At 33.4% G+C, this 17,909-nt stretch overlaps 1 protein-coding gene and 1 long non-coding RNA gene across 2 annotated transcripts in view; both read right to left on the reverse strand.

Moving 5' to 3' along the window:
* Nucleotides 1-4,647: 4,647 nt before the first annotated feature.
* LOC100368487 (muskelin-like) overlaps nucleotides 4,648-17,909 on the reverse strand; it is a 48,453-nt gene continuing 35,191 nt past the window's right edge. The window contains exons 11-18 of the mRNA XM_085496747.1: nucleotides 10,391-10,550; nucleotides 9,966-10,095; nucleotides 9,600-9,667; nucleotides 9,399-9,478; nucleotides 8,745-8,934; nucleotides 8,202-8,366; nucleotides 6,776-6,883; nucleotides 4,648-6,520 (exon numbers count right to left, since the gene is read on the reverse strand). Coding sequence (XP_085352873.1) covers nucleotides 6,440-6,520; nucleotides 6,776-6,883; nucleotides 8,202-8,366; nucleotides 8,745-8,934; nucleotides 9,399-9,478; nucleotides 9,600-9,667; nucleotides 9,966-10,095; nucleotides 10,391-10,550 — 982 coding nt within the window. The 3' untranslated portion in view covers nucleotides 4,648-6,439. The remainder of the gene's footprint in view (nucleotides 6,521-6,775; nucleotides 6,884-8,201; nucleotides 8,367-8,744; nucleotides 8,935-9,398; nucleotides 9,479-9,599; nucleotides 9,668-9,965; nucleotides 10,096-10,390; nucleotides 10,551-17,909) is intronic.
* LOC144357867 (uncharacterized) lies at nucleotides 16,355-17,213 on the reverse strand. The gene is made up of 2 exons (XR_013421746.1): nucleotides 17,145-17,213; nucleotides 16,355-16,443 (listed from the first exon to the last, which is right to left on the reverse strand). It is a non-coding gene; the product is annotated as an uncharacterized LOC144357867 (long non-coding RNA).

Consider the following 17,909-nt stretch of genomic DNA (forward strand, 5'->3'; position numbering starts at 1 on the left):
ACTTTGATCAATAATTCTGCCATGAATAGTCGGTCAGCTGGTTCTGTAAAATAACGTTCTTTACAGTGCCACCACTTTATGCGCCCCTCTCACTGAAATAATATGTGACGCAAATTGAAGTACGAAACTAAGTTGAGAGCCTCGATCGTTTATTGGAGGAGAAATTCAAAACTAAGATGTACCGCCACTTTTATGGGCGGAGCTTTCTTCCTATGCGCTTCAAATTGCAGACATGCTGTCTGCATTATTTGTAACAACTTCTGTAAATTTGAAAACAAAGTGTGTAACCTATTGCAGTAAGTTATCAATATCTAGCACTACTTCAGCGTCAAATCAGTGCCTGGAATTGCTGTAAAACGACTGCCGTATGACCAGGCAACCGATGACGTCATTGGTTCGCGCGGAGGTCATGTACCAAACAGTGACGTACTAGTTTCCGTTCTCGTTCCGTTCTCGTTCTCGTTCTCGTATTCACATTGTGAATAGAAGAGTTCCTAAAATTGACCTTTGGGGAACATTTGATGTAACATTACCACATGACGACAATTCATCTCTGAAACCCACCCTGTACTTTACTATTCAAATATGTAAATAACAGATGAATAAATTACGACCCGGAGTTTGTGAATTAACAATTACAAAGGATTAACCGAATCGAAAACTGTTGAAAAGTATTGGAATCAACCTATCATGGAATCCTGAGACGTTCTAAGTACACTCAAGAATGCTCTGATGAATCGCCACGTTACTACACGTTATACTAGACTTACTACTATCAGGAGGTAACTAAAAATGGAAGCACAATAATTGTAATGCAGCGTGATATTAAATTACTATAATAATAAATTGACAATAATTGGCTTCATATCTTTGTTCTAAACTCCCAATCAAATGTATTTAAATAAGAAACATTTTTTTATTTGTTTTTAGAAGAAATATATAAAATAAAATATAATATCAACGAAAAAGTTGATCACCTTGAAAAATATGTATCCCATTACTAATGACCATACAATAAAATAATTTACTCACCCGAAAATAGGTGAGCAAAATAAAACTGTGTACACTGTCTTATACTACGCAAAAGTGAATTTAGACTAGATGCCGTCTATAATCACCAGGATTTGAAAAATCTACGAATAATTGTGAACTCGCAATGTCTTGATTCTAAGCTTATCAAAATTGCTATTGTACTGAGGTGTTGAAAAAATTAGTGTGAGGGAGGGTGAAGGTTCGACTCATCTTCTTTTATATTGCTCAAACGTAACGTATAAAGATTACAACAGTATTAACCGAAATTGAACAGTTTGTAAATATGTAAACTGCAATTATGGCTTTTTTATTATTTCGCTTTCCGGCATTTACACGGCGAGAGAACCGGCTTATGACGCACTTGTTCTTTTTATTCAAGCAGAAAGACTAAGTCTCGAGTAAACAACTGTAGACATTTTCTATTTCTGGGCTTATGAACACTGTCATTGCGGAAAAAAACGACGAGAGATCGTGAAATAATCAGAGCATTGATCAATTGTGCCAATTGAACCACGGCTACTAGAAGAGTAACCGCGACTGAACAGAGTTTAATCCAGGATTCAGTTTTGAGGAGATTACAATCCGCCTTTTTGAAGTTACAAACAAATCGTTTGTGTATTTCATCACCTGCAAAAAACGACGAAACACCAAGCTTTGCGGTGGGCTGTAATGCAATTTACAATATCGTACTCGATTTAAATATTTGCTTTACGTGCGTCAGTCTGAGGCTGTCCCTGTGATATTGATACTGTCCGACTGCCATCTACATGTAGATGCAAAGTCAACACTCGTGTTAATTTTAGAGACCGTGACTGCTTTCTTACCTTCATGTATTTATAGACAATTTGTAAGTTATGGTAGTAAATGCAACGCCCATATGTCTGAGATATTTGTATTTTTTTACGAACGTATCGGACTATTATAGAAGTCTGAGGGGAAACTTGCGTGAGTAAACAGAATAACATCAAAAGTCGCATGGGTATTTAATACAAAGGCGGACAGGGACACAGGCTGGAAGTTAATTTATAACCACTGGCAACTCTGCCCTCCTGTCGCAAATGACGATGGATTCGATGAAGGTTAAACATAAATAAATGTTAAAGCGCGGTATTCGTCGCGCTGCGCATGTGCGACATTTGTGGTGATAAACATTGATTTACCCACAACCCAATGCGCTCTTTTAATGGCAATCACAAGTATGAGGTTTTACCTGGGCGCGACTTGCACTAATTGCCACCGGTGACTCGTTCGGTACCTTCCAACCACCTAAAATGTCTAAAGTTTTGTAACGTCTCAATTTGTACTCCTTGATCTGCGCAACAAAGTCCCAATCTTTGCTTATACGAGACCCACATATCTTGAGCATGCGTGGCTCGACGACTACCGCCCTTTAACGCAATGTGTGATTGTATAAGTAACGTCTTTCGGCAACGTCTAGCTAGTATTTTGAATAATAATATTACCCAATATTATTTACTATACATTATATTTCATCAATTAGTCAGGTAACTACCAAATTTGCATACTTTTACTTCAAGATCCTGCAACATCAGCTACATTATGATACGACACAGTGATAACTAGTGTGATTGATTTATACTTCTATACGAGTCGAGTAAGCTTTATGTAATCCCTTTATGTGCAGTGCCACCAAATGCTGTTTTCTTGGTTATCTTTTCCAAAATGTTTAATCAAAAAAATATTTGGCAATTGCGAGTGCTGTTTGAACAAAACGATCTACAACAACCAAATATTTTAAATTATTAGTTTATTGTCATTGGTATTTGTGTCTGTTCCCAACAGAAACAAACAAAACAAAAACATTTAGTTTGTGATTGTTCAGACTGTTTTCGGGCATTGGTTCTGACATCCTCTGGACTACATAAGAATACGTTATCTATTTGGTCCAAGCGTATTTTAAAAGACTCTTTTCAATTTTAGTTTAAAAAAAGAAGAAAAAAAACATTTGTATTTACATACAAGATGGCAATTCAACTTTTGAATTGATTGCAATTCAATCAGTCCGTTCGGAAAGGAAACATTCACTGGACCAGGAGACTGTATACAGTAAGGATTGACGAATGGTGTTGAGCATGTTTCCATTTTTTTGATATTGCATATTGATGAAACCAAAATATAATCTTTCATAAAATAATACTGATTTGGAAGTATTTCTTCGATGTAATATGCATGTAAGTTTACATGTAGGTAATTAAAAAAACGTTTTCAGTATTTCACCAAAAGAATATAGCAATATTTGAAGTTACAGCCAAAAGTATATTCTTTTTACAATAAAAATATATCACATTGTTTTATCACAATGTTATTTAAAAAAAATCAAAGTTATTCAAACTGCATCTTTAATAAAAGATATGCATGTATAATTAGATTCAGTGGTACCGGTAGTAGTGATGCAATTCTTAGCCAATCAGTAAAGCCAGACGGTAAACAAAAGAATCGTGTGCCATTGTCGCGGAGTTGTTTGCCGCGACCACGTTTTTCTTGTCCCTTTAAAAGTGCCAAGCTGACAGAAAGCGAAATCCGTGGATTAAATGTGATAAGTCCAAATTGTGTTAGACGACATCGACGAACTTCAGGACGAAGCTGTAGAGATTTTGTTCGATCGCGACAGAGACGCCGACTTGAACTTTGAGGGTTTTGACTTTTACGAAGATAGCAATGAACGTACAAATAGAGAACAACTAAGAACTTTCGTAATTTTACTGCGTAAATTATTATTGGTCTTGTATGGCTGTTGAACCGGTATTTGTCAAAATCGGAAATAATTTTACACAGTTAACACCTGACATTTCAACTTCACCCGTGCTTGTCGGCGTGGAAGTCCTAATTCAAATGATTCCTCACTGTCGATTTTTATTATTTCTGGTTTATTTGTCACATTATAAGCAATAAAATATGTTTGTTATACTTCTAATGTTGCATATTGTTAATTCATTTCTGTTGCATGTTTTTATTATTTTATTCGCCGCTAATAAGCACACATTTAAGTTGTAAAGCGCCCTCTATTGGTCAACTATAAGATTGGTAATTTTGGGTTTGTCTCGGGAAAATTCAAGTACGTTACAGTGTATTTCCTTTATGACTTTATTACTTCAGTCTTTCTAGTTTTCATTAATTCTGAATTGCATTGTGACTCAGATTTGCAATTTCTGAATTACTGTTCACCACACAATTCAGAAGAACAAATGAAAGAATTCCTTGAATATTTCTCATATTTCTTATTCTCACATAAAGGTACAACTTTAATATGTGTAGGATGAAGAGTTCACCATTCAACAGACTTACTCAGGGGAATTAGCAAGTATGGCTGTCCTATGGTGAAGTCCAGTAGCGTATATGGTAACATTTCAAAAGTTTTCATCCAAGAATGGAAAGGTTCCCAAAACATGATGTTTTGACAAGATACTGCAAACCACTTAACTTTCACGATTTGAGGATTGTATGGCATATTTGTGATGTCACTTACCCTCAGTGCCAATGATCTTAGACAAATTTTCACTGCAGCCAAATTTCATGAAATTAAGGCACTTTATAGTACATGTAGTTAAATGTAGCGTTCATGGTCAAGGACAATGTATTTTGAAAGAAAAGATCTTTTCCATAAAATAAGAAAGCATATTATGATAATTTATTAACTGTTACAAGTTGGGCAGGAAAACATGCATCAATAAAAAGAATACAGGTACAATATTATTTTTCTACATACTGATTGAACTTGAAATGATTCTAATGAGAAGTTTCGTCATCTCAAACAGGCTACAAAGGTGCAACATGAATGAAAACATATTTTTTTTAATATTATTATTTGATATTCCATACAAATATCAGATTATGGTTTATCATAAATTAAAATCAGGTGAAGAATCAAAACCAGTACATACATACATATGTAGTGATTGATCTTGTACATACCAAAACAACCAGAGCACATGCATATTAGAGAATGTTATTGTTTCATTGAACAAGAACAGCTTTTATAAGTTCATGATAAAATACTGTCCAATGTATCCATCAATATAGCATCAACAAAAATATTAAATATATATTAAAAATATTCTCATTCTTATTGCATTTTTGAAAAAGAGATTGAGAAAAAAAAAAAAAAAAGTTAAAATATAGACAATTCAAGAGGTAACCTAGGTATAAAATATGCTACAATCTACAGCTCAATCTGCCTGTAACATCAAAGAAAGCATAGAAAAAAAAAATGCTGGGGATTTTGGAAAAAAAAGATTGAGGACTGAAATAAAGATTAGCCAATTTAGAGAATTTAAAAACTAAAATGAATGGGAATCATTCAGAGACAAGTGAAAACATTGATAAGTTGAATCAGATCTTGCCAAATAAAACATTATTTTTTAAAATCAAACAAGTATACAAATGAGGTTATTACACAAGTTACTGAGTTCATTAAGTTTTAAAACATTTAAACAAAAACATAGGGTTGATAATAGTTGTCAACACCAGTGATAAAAAATAATAAAAACAACTAATGGCTACCCAGCATCTTCATTCCAAGATGGCTGCCACATTTTCAAGTGTCCTCTAAGATAGATTGAAATATTAGGTGTTCAGCACAGATATTAAAGGTATGCGAAGAGTGACCACAAACAATGAACTTATAATTTCTAATAAGCACAGCTTCTAAAACAATAGCTTCTGTCAGACAAGGTCATCAGGTTTACTTATACTACTGTAGAATACTTTATTTTCACTTGGAATTTATTTTCGCTGAAGGGACGATTCCGTGAAAATAAAATCCAGCGAATATACTTTTTTTCCTATATTTCATATTAAACTCATCAAAAATCAGTGAAAATAAATTCCATACAAAACGCCCAAAAAGCCTTTTCAGCGAAAATTAATTCCAGCGAAAATAAAGTATTCCACAGTATGTACTCTTGAGCATACTTAGGCTAGGAATTGTGTCATGTCAAGTTCCATTTGAAGCCCATGCTACTTTTAGAACTGGTAATCATTTTTAGAAAAAGTACAGCCATATTTGAACCTGATAATGATGGTATGGAGGTCAGAGGAGAAGCAATGAATTTTTTCAGAAATACATCTGTACTGATATTACACAGATTAAAAGTTATCATTCCAAGATGGTTGCCAATTTTAGATAGTTCAAGACTACAGATACCAATGTGCAGCATCATTATTTCACAATAGATGTCCCATTCGAAAATGGTTATCCTACACTAAGGTGGTTTCCTATTCCAGCAGGTTGTCCTATTTCCAAGATCGCAGTCCCATTCCAATATGGCTGTCCCATTCCAAGATGGCTGTCCCTTACAATAGATCTGACGTTGAAGCAGTGCAACACCCAAGGTGGTATGCTTTCATTAGGCACATTATTAAATACATTATTAATATAATATGTAGCTCAAAAGGTTATGAGGTCTACTAGATTCCCTTTTGGCTGTGCCATGTCTTCAGGAAAATAGCTCACCAATGTGTCAAAGAGCTAAAAGAAAAGATTTAATAAGAAATATATGATTCCTAAAGTTAGTCAAATTAAACAATGTCTACCCATAAGAGGTGATTCACAGAAGTGCCTACGCCTAAATTTACATTCAAATGATACTGTAGTTTGTAAAAGACAACATGTAAGGATAATAATAAGTTACAAACGTCTGTGCAGTTGAGATACCTTCATTTTAATAAAAAATAGCACAAATTAAGATTCAGCAGGTTTTAAGTGAGATGAATCTCAACTTACCAAAGTTCTAGTAGTGTAATGTTCATATCCTTCTGTGTTTTCAACAGTACTTAGATGATCAGGTAATTCAATTGTTTGCGAAAATAGTGTTGATGCAAGTAACTGAAACTGGAAAGAAATGAGAATATATTAAAATTTGATTGTAGAACAATCAGGACTACTGACCAAGTCTTCATTTGTTTCAATCCTGTACAAAAACTGAAAAAAAAATTACCAGTGTTTGCCTGCTTAATAAATTACAAAAGGAATCATACTTATGCCTCAAAACATGTCATTAGTTTGCTAATACCCGGTAAACAAAATTTAACAATCAGAAGAAAACAAGTAATTGCATTACAATAGTACTCATTGGTTAAACTACAACATGAACATAATGACATGTCAGAGAAGGGCATTCATTAAAATAAAAATGGTCAACAGTCAGCTAGTTGTTTAAACATAAAATGGCATGTATCAAAGTTCCATAACATCCAATGTGAGAAACAAGTTTGAACAAAATCCACGCATATAATGTATGACCAGGATTTGATTCAACATTATTGTAGTTGTCAGAGTATAAACCCCTCCAGGAAAACCGGCAAATTGATGAAAAATTAGGGGGGGGGATGGCATATAAATGAATAAAAGTCAAAACTTCTCACGAGCGATAATTTATGCTAATTTATTCACAAACAAATCGTTGTGTGTACAATACTAGAGTGTCTTTATCGACTAGCATCGTCCAAATTAACTTGAGGATCGGCTGTTACACCTAAGGGTCACTAATCACTCTTGGGTGCCTTTACTAAGTGGAACAGCATTCAACCCTGCGTTTCACATGAATATTGGTCTGCATGTTTTGGGGTAACAAAAATATATTCTAAACACAACTGCATTGCATAGCAGCAAATAATCACGGTTGTGCAATCTGGTCATGCTCAGTTTCAGAATTGTTGATTATTACTCAGTAGTGATTGTAATAACAAACAAAAAAATAAATCGTTGAATTGTTATGAATTGCAAATTAAATCCAACTTGGTTTCATCGTAACAAATGTCTGGTATCAGCCATGTTCTTTCTTTTGCATGAGTCAAATCACTAATTAACCAATCAAAATGCTGGATGATGCCAAGTGTTCAAATTACCATAGATCATTTAAATATGTTAATGTTATTGAATGCAACGGGAAAGAGATTTGCCGATGTTGTAGTACAATCTTTTGGCTTGGATTTTGATTGAAAAACAGCATGATTTTTTTTTCAAATCAAAAAATAGTTGTTTTTCAAAAGATAAACTGAGCATTAGAAAAATAATTTAACATTGTTTACAGTGATAACAGCTCATTGTCAAAACGAATAAGAATAAACACGCTCTTGAATAAAAACTTAAATAGACTATTTTAGACGTCAGGAAAGAGTGAAGAAAGTAATAGTTAACTATGGCTCACCTCTTTAGTTTCATCAGGATCTTTGTGATCAACAGTGGCAGCTAAATCTTTCTGTAAAAAGTTTAATGCTTCTACTGGGTTCTTAGAAGCTATCTCTTGAAATTTTGTCTTGCGTATGAGGTACGTACATCTCCTAAGTAGTTGATCTTTGGATGGCCTACATAGCTAAAAGTAAAACAAAACATTCAACATCATCATTATGGGTCTAGAGTATTAATTGTCATTGTTTTTGGCGTACATGGACATTCACATACAAACATTTTATAAACTTCATACATGTAATTATTCATTGGGTTTTAATTTTACAACTAAATTGAATAAATTATAACTCATTGTTTCACTGGAATATCTTTGGATATGATCAAATATGAAAATGGAGAAATAAAATACTGGTGAATGAATATATTCATTTTCACAGTATATGGGTGTGTCACACTGTTAAAACATTGCCAGCTGAAAGACTCCACAGATAGCAGGTATGAATGGTGTGTAATGTCAGTTCATGTAATTCCCATATCAATAAAATACACTAAGAGTACATACCTTTAATGACCAGAAGTCGTCAAGTCTCATTTTAGGTAGGTTTGATTTGCCAGGATTCCCACCAAATAAATAATGTACTTTGCGTGCATGGTCATAGACTAATTGGTGGGCAAATCTAGGACAAGGTTCTACGTGCTGCATCTTATTCCAATATCTCTGGCTATTATTTTCATTTTTATACACACATGACCTACAAAATGAAAACATGTATGTATGTAGAAGGTCATTAGCCTCAAAAACAGAACATGTACATTTAGTTATGTCGTGATATGTAAAATTATCAACTGCAAAACCAAATGATGTGTGTCAGTAACACAATCAAATTACATAAAACAAAACAAAATGGCCACCAGTTCGCCATTTTAAATGAAATCGTGCACTGAAAACAGCAGATAACCTCTAACTACTATGTGCAATCTTCATATAAAATTAATTTAAGATTGACCAAAACATGTGAGCAAAATAAATGATGACACATTCAAATAATAGATGTGTAGCTACAATGTTGTCAGACAAATCAAATCAAGAAATACAGTTCCTGTTTTTATAAGATTACTCTCATCATTGTATAATGCCAAGAAACCCCACTAAAAGCAATCCCTGCAATACATATACATAAACTTTTTATGACAAGAATACAGAAAGTTACATTACCATTTATTCCGTGGAATATCATATACCCAAAATGAATTCCTTACATTTTCTTCTCGTTTTTCTTTGTCTTTACTTAACCCCTGTCAAATATATAAAGTTTAGTTTGTTCATGAAGATACTGAGGGAGGATGGTATTTTCTTCCACGTACATTAATTTTAAAAACAGTCATTTGTTTGACTATTATTAATAACAATACTCACAGAAAGAACATGTATTTCATTGAGTTCAGCATCTATGGTTGCCCTCTGTGTGAAACCAGCAGCAGGCACTACAACAATAAAATACAGCTGATTTAATATAGTAACACATTGCCTGTTGAAATCAGACACACAGACATACCAAAATCAATGAAAATAAAGATGTCAGCAAGCAATGTGTTAATGAGAAGTAGAACAAGCAACAAAAACAATATTATCATTATGTCTGAGATTATGCATGGATTGCACTACAGCAGTACCAGTAATAATGTCTGAACACTTCTATTAATCAATAAAGACCAAATTTAGAGATCATAATGCAAATCAATACTGTTAATACCCACAATTACAGCATATAGAACAACATACCCTGTGATCCATCTTTTTTCTGCCCATCCGATATAATTTCCACTTCATCAGTGTCGACATTGTAAGTAAAAAAATCATTTAAATATTCCTTGGATCGCTGGCCAGCAAATATGTACAGTTTCTGGTTTCCCTGCAAATAAAAAAAAAAACTACTGCAATGATAAAACTGTTTAGCATACTAGTTTGTGTTTGTAAATCCCAAAATGAAAAGTAAATTACCAGTACATGTACTCTAAGAATGAGATAGCATTAAATGACCAGTAGAAAATATACTTGTGAACTTACAGAATGAAAGAGCATCGAATGACCAGTAGAAAATATACTTGTGAACTCACAGAATATCACTGAATGACCAGTAGAAAATATACTTGTGAACTCACAGAATATCACTGAATGACCAGTAGAAAATATACTTGTGAACTTACAGAATGAAAGAGCATTGAATGTCCAATTCTTGATTTAATATCTTGTGAATTATTTCCATTGGGTGCATCATCTCGAATTTTTTTCCATGTATTGGTTGGGATATGATAACTATAGAGTCCACTAAACACTGCTTCTTGATTTCTATCTTCAGAGCTTGAACTAATAAAAATGATGAATATTAGAGAATACAGATACATGAGAGCCAACACATTCTATAATGTACCAAATGCAGTTTCTACACACATTCCATATACAGTAATTGCATGTGCATAGGCAGTCTGCACTAAAACCCCTACTTTGGAGGTGTGTCTGCTACCAGCACGACTATTGGCTAATTTACTGATGATGTCATCACTTGGCACTTTCTCTTAACAAAAAGGGGTGTCGAAATATTTAGCTTTATTAAACTGAATAATGATTAAAAAATCAAAGAAAGCTTAGAAAGAACTCCCATGTGCTGAGAGTATTGGAGACACATTAAATATAATTCGAAATTACTTAGCTGAAAACTAATTATGCAAATCAGAAAATTAATATGAACAGATTTGAGTGTAAAACTAATGAGGTCTGCGCAATGTAACAGAAAATCTATGTTTCCAAGTTTAATGGAAATGTGATTAGAACCAACAAATTATGAATTATTATGCTTATTAGGGAATTAATATGAACAGAGTTTTACCCCAAACTAATTAGGTTTGTACATTGTCCTAGAGCATCTTTGTACTAAGTTTCATTGAAATGGAATAATTAATACTTTAGATATCAGTGTGAAAGCTTAAAATTGGTTAATTATGCAAATTAGGTACTGTAGAATACTTTATTTTCGCTTGGAATTTATTTTCGCTATTTTCGCTGAAGGGATGATTCCGTGAAAATAAAATCCAGCGAATATACTTTTTTTCCTATATTTCACATTAAACTCATCAAAAATCAGTGAAAATAAATTCCATACAAAACGCCCAAAAAGCCTTTTCAACGAAAATTAATTCCAGCGAAAATAAAGTATTCCACAGTAATTAATATGTACAGATTTTAACCCACAATTATCCAGGTCTGTCTATTGTCCTACAGCATCCATGTACATTCATTGATATGTGATGTTTAGGACCTGAGATAGTGTGAAAGTTGGTTAATTATGCAAGTTAGGTGATTAATATGCACAAATATTTACCTAAAACTAATTGGGTCTGCATAATTCTAGATTCATTGAAATGTGATGATTAGTACTTTAGATATCAGTAGAAAAGCTGAAAAAATTAATTATGCACAATTATTTACCCTAAAACTAATCAGGTCTCTGCATAGTCCTAAAGGATCTATGTACCAAGTGGAAATGTACCGTGGAAAAGTTGAAAATTAACTAATTATGCAAATTAGGTGATTAATATGCACAAATATTTATTGGAAACAATCAATCTCTGCATAGTCCTTGAGTATGTAAGTACCAAGTTTCATTGAAATGTAATGCTCACTACTTATATCAAATGCTGAAAATTAATTAATTATGCAAATTAGGTAATTAATATGTACTGATATTACCATAAAAACTATCAGGTCTGTGCAGTGTCATACGACATCTAGGTACCAAGTTTCATTGAAATGTGATGATTAGTACTTGAGATATCAGTGGAGAAACCGAAAATTGACTAATCATTATGCAAATTAGGTAATTAGTATCCACGGATTATTACCAAAAACTAATCAAAACCAAGCATTAGTTCAGAGCATGTATGTACAAAGTTTCATCAAAATCCAATGAGTGGTTGTTTAGATATCAGTGGAACAATCATGGAACAGCTAAAAATCAGCTAATTATCATGCAAATTAGGTAATTAATATGCAGGGAATTTTTACCAAAAACTAATCAAATCTGCGCATATGTTCAGAGCATCTATGTACCAAGTTTCATCAAAATCCAATGAGTGGTTGTTTAGATATCAGTGGAACAATCATGGAACAGCTACAAATCAGCTAATTATCATGCAAATTAGGTAATTAATATGTACAGATTTTTACCAAAAACTAATCAAATCTGCGCATATGTTCAGAGCATCTATGTACCAAGTTTCATCAAAATCCAATGAGTGGTTCTTTAGATATCAGTGGAACAGTCATAGAACAGCTAAAAATTAGCTAATTATCATGCAAATTAGGTAATTAACGAGCATGGATTTTTACCAAAACCTAATCAAATCTGCGCATTGGCCCAGAGCAACTATGCACCAAGTTTCATCAAAAACCAATGTATGGTTCTTGAAATAGCAGTGGAACAGTCGGACACACATACACACACACATACACACAAACATACACACTAACTGCAAAGACTCCCATTATGTGCTTCGCACATGGGAGTCAAAAACAGTGAAAAGGTAACTAAATAAATAAATAAATAACTAACATTCAACATACGTTTGCAATTTAATATCATTTTGATCAGTCAAATTACCAATATCTGAACATCTGTTACATTTTCCTCCATTGTTGTGTGGATTTATGCAAGAACATTTTAAACATGGTTTGCATGCCCAGTTTGTGCACATCTTCAGTGAATGATGTATTGACATTTTCATTAATGTTTCTAGCCTGAATACAGTTAAATAATCCTGTTAAGTACTTATTGTATTCATTGAATTCTTCTGTATTTATTTGTAGGGTGAATTTATTCTCTGAAAAAACAGCACACCTCCTGCTTCCCACCACCTTGAGAGACAAGAGACTGAAGGGACTCCCGAGCACAAGAAACCACTAATTGGGTACACTAACAGTCTGGCTTGATTCATCAGCCACTGAAACATCCAATTGGTGTGGCTTGCCAGTCTGAAAAACTACAGAATCATCAGACTCTTTATACAAAACATCATAGCAATTCAACATTTCAACAGTTTGGTGGCTCACTTGGGAAGTTAGCAAGTTCAACCGAGAAGAACGGTTAGGAAACTATTGTTAGATATGCTAATTATTCGTCGACTTCACTTTGATGCGTGTCCAATCACTATGACGTCATCGCTTATATTGCTATTGCCGTTCGTTTTCCATGTGTTCCCACTAAATTAAAGAAATAGAGCTCATTAAGCCGAAAGATCAACGTAGATCAGCATCAACGACTTCTGTGCCAATGTTGTGTGATACTCAATTATTCGTTGTTCTTGAAAAAGATGAAAATACTGATAGTTTGTTTTGTTGACAGATTTGCCGTCTGTGAATCAAAATTTACCATGGAATTTTGTACAAAAAACTCTGTCTGGGAATGTTCTAAAATGTTAGTATTCGTTACTACGTTAGTGTTTGGGTACTTTAATGTTGTGTTACGTATATCATAACTAGTTTCAATCGTAACTTTAGACAATAACACTTTTTTTATTGAGGTTAGTGACGTTAGCCATTTTGGCTGCTTATGTCGTAACAGTTCGAAAACATAGTTGAACTCTGGTGACCTTGCCCTTTGTTATATAATATTATTCTTTCTATCATAGTTTGTTTCAATATGAATATGCATTGTCATAATTAATTTTGAATGCAAACAAGTATTAGGGTTGAAACAACAGTGGAAAAGCAGTTTACCAAATGTCGTTGATAGATATAAATATCTTACAAAAACATTGGTGTCTAATTCGTTTAATTATTTTAAAGGACATAATTTCCAGCTTTATTCAAAGTAATTCAGATTTTTTAGTATAAAAACAAATGCCTCATCTCAGAAAAAAGGTGCTGCATTTAGACGTGAATAGATTCATAAACCATGCAAAAAACCAGAACCAGAAAATCTTAGCTGGCTTTTGCCCAAGTATTTTGTACAGGTGTCTGTCAAAAATTAATGATTCACTGGGACAAATATGAACTTAATATTATATTCATTGTGTGACTACTGTATTATTTGAAAAGTAAACAAAAACACCTTCTATGAATAGCTATCATGTTGCAAGCTCTGCTTTGTAATGTAAATCAACTTAAATACTGTGGAAACATTTTTATTTTCGCTGTAATTAATTTATTCTCACTGATTTTGGACGAGTTTAATGTGAAATATAGGAAAAAATGTATATTCTGGATTTTATTTTCACGGAATAATCCCTTCAGCGAAAATAGCAAAAATAAATTCCAAGCGAAAATTAAGTATTCTACAGTAGTTAGTTGGTGTCCAGCGGAGAGAAAAGTCAACAGTACTTTGCCTCCTTAGAATCTACATCTTCAAACACTGCAATCTTTGTTTTTAAAGTGCATTTAAAATTACTATAAAAGCTCTGTCAATCTTTTCTAATAGCTAAAACAAATTCCCGTGAATTTTCATTTATCGAATGAACTCTTTGTCAATTGGCACCCAATTCATAGGAGTGCTTATATTGATTTTCTTCTGACATCTTGTTTTCTGTTTTAGATTTGCAAATGTGTATCAGACTGTGCAAAAACTCTCTCTATGAGTTGGTTTTGAAACCCAGTCTAGTATTTCCATGGGATACCAAAGATATTACAAGAGAACTGGTGATGGTTGTGAACCATAACTGCCTCAGCACAAAGGCTGTTGTGTAATACCAGGAAATGTAAAGGGGAATGTATTGTCGTGTTACCTCTGTGTAATTTACAATATATCTGCATTAACCTTCACTATTAAGGACAATATGGGAGTAGAAGCAAGGCTACGCAAATTTGCGAAATAGTAGTTACCGGTAGTTAGAATAACCAGACATCTTTTTTTCCCTGACCGCTGCCAGTAGCAGTTTAAGTGACACAGGAAGTTGTATGGTCTCATATCGCAATTTTGATCTGAATATAAATTTTTTATTTCAGTGTTAGAATTTCCTACTAAATCCTGACAATGCTGTATAAATTAGGAAAATTTGCTACGAAAAAAATTTAAAATTACAGAAAACCCCAATCGATGGAATCGTCTTTGAACGAATATCTAATTTCATGCAAATGACTGTCATTGCAACATCAACAGTATGCTAATTCCCTTTGTTTTAAATGTTTACCGAGACACGCTTCCTAAAAATGCTGCAAATTATACTTAAATTTTAAGTTTGATGGAATGTTGGAGAAAGTGAGGATCCCTGCTGCTAGATTGACTACTCTTAAAATCATGTGTCAAGTTTTGCTTTATGCCACACAAATATTCAAGGAACTTATTGAACCAACTCTGGTTCAAGATAGGAGTCTAGTAAAAATGTATTGTCACATGGCTTATCAAAACTAGAAAATATAGTCTGATAGTCAAACTGTTCCATTGGTGGAACCCTTTTAACTTATTCTTTAATTCATTTTTGTAGTTTTCTAATAGCCACTGTTTTTAACTGTTCTAACATAGACTTTGTGTTAGATATTTTTTTCTGATAGTGTGTATATATTGTTGGCTACCACTGAAGTCAATGATTTACTATCAAATCATTTTCCCATGTTTAGGATTCCTCCACAGGGTGCTCAAATTGTGTTTTTGTATCACTCGTTCACAATACTTGTGTAGGACAGTTTTGTTTTTTCTGAAAATTATTAATGTTGGCAAGTATTTTCAGATCATTTTCATACATATCCATTATTTCACTCTGAAATACATATTTTTTTTTCAAGTATTTTCTGAAGTGCTTTTATTAGAGCTTTGAAGATCAGAGCCTGTCAGTACAGCCTGCTTGCAAACACTGCAAACAATCTCAAATTTTCAATACTGTGATGGTTTTTTCCTGCAAAATACCAATTACCATAAGATTTTTTGCCACACAACACAATTTGTCATAGCATCAAACAAAAGGATTTTTTTCCAGCATATGTTGCAGAGAAGTTGTATATTGGTTTTATTGAGATAAAGTTGACATCTGTTGCTATGAACCCTTACACCACTCTTCTGTTGCAAATCTTTCATGTGTGTTTTCACATACACAGCAGATTCTTTTTTTGTTAGCTGTGTTTTTAATAATCAGTTGATTTTTGGGGGTATTTTATCCATTTTACAAATACAGACAAGGAAGAGGCAAAGTCAATTAATATTTAATAGACAACCACTAAAACAGCAAAAAATTGCTAGATTTGTTCAGATTCTTGTACACTGCAGCACCAATTCCTGAAAATAAAACTAAAACTTGTTAGACTCAATAATTGGTAAGTAATTAATAAATACTCTGGATTTATATTTTCAATGAAGGCACTTTTAAACTAAATTACATTCACCCCTATATCTTTAAAACACATCTACATATCATGCTTGAAAACAAATTCCAGTATTAGCAAAAGGGTAGTCACTGTTCAGTGAATAATATGGGTTGAGGGTCCCACTATCACAATACTAAAAATATATGTTTTAATTATTAATACCCCCCCAAAAAATCAGTATACACTTGCTCTGAGACCAGAGTTTTTTTTTTGGGGGGGGGGGGCTCACTTCATTCCTATCCGTGGTAGTTTTTTGGCAATTAAGGTTTTGATAAAACAGATATAAAGTTAATAAAATTTTCATGTCAAGAAATAAATGATTCATAATAATTTAGTGTTTGGAACTTTAACAATAATCAGGGTTAAATATGGGCTGCTCCCTACACCCGTGACAGAAAATTTTAAAAACAAGATATCGTACCAACATGTCACAATAATATAGTTGAGGAACAACTGGAAAAACAGAATATTTTTGTGGGAAATATTACACACAATACTAGGCTCAACTTGCAATGAAACCATCACCCTGGCTTAGTCCAAAACTGCAGTCTGAGCTACATTACAATACCTATATGCTTTAGAGATTAGTACAATTAGTACAGGAATACTTACCAGATAGTAAAATCCAAAATACAAGGATGAAATTCACAAATCTCCAAGCACATGTATGCAATGTGACTAATCGTGAAACCAAGCGACCTTTCACCATGACAGCAGTCCGTCAACCAGCTGTCTCTTTAGCATAAGCTGTGACCAATAGTGTGCGGGAAAACGATGGTATCTCATGTAATTAATGCTCGGTTTTCCCGCCATCCCTTCCACACTAAATGAAATGCATGTTTTGTGCATACCGGTAACTGACATTGAAATCAGTCGAAATAAAAGTTTGACACTTGCAAGGAGAAATAAAAGAGTGGTTTAAGATAAATAAAGGCCGGCCTGGGGTACGGTATGTAAAGTTGCGAGCTACGTAATGCCATAATGACTGTGCCCAAAACATTGTGGCAACAGAAAACTACTCACTATACACAGACTAAAACGGGACTCAATAAGTGTATTGCAATGTTGGGGGATTCAAAACAGTTTTCAAATTAAAACAATACTTAAAGAGGGGAGATAGCACGTGATACAGGGGCAAAATTCCCACTATACAAAATGACGAACATTTTGTGTTTTTTACATGTTTTTTGATGGGCGGGATTAAGAATTTAGAACACATATATAATTTTTTACCCACTTTTATAAATATCTAGTACATAGTAAACAAAATTGTACCTAACTTGGACCGGACAACCCCTTATATTATAGTGTATCCAGATTGTTTATCTCATTTTGCTTTCAGTGCATTGAGAATCGACGTCCATGTGTATTTACAGT

Source organism: Saccoglossus kowalevskii, chromosome 3 (genome assembly GCF_978046115.1).
Source record: "Saccoglossus kowalevskii chromosome 3, keSacKowa6.1, whole genome shotgun sequence".
Lineage (NCBI taxonomy): Eukaryota > Metazoa > Hemichordata > Enteropneusta > Harrimaniidae > Saccoglossus > Saccoglossus kowalevskii.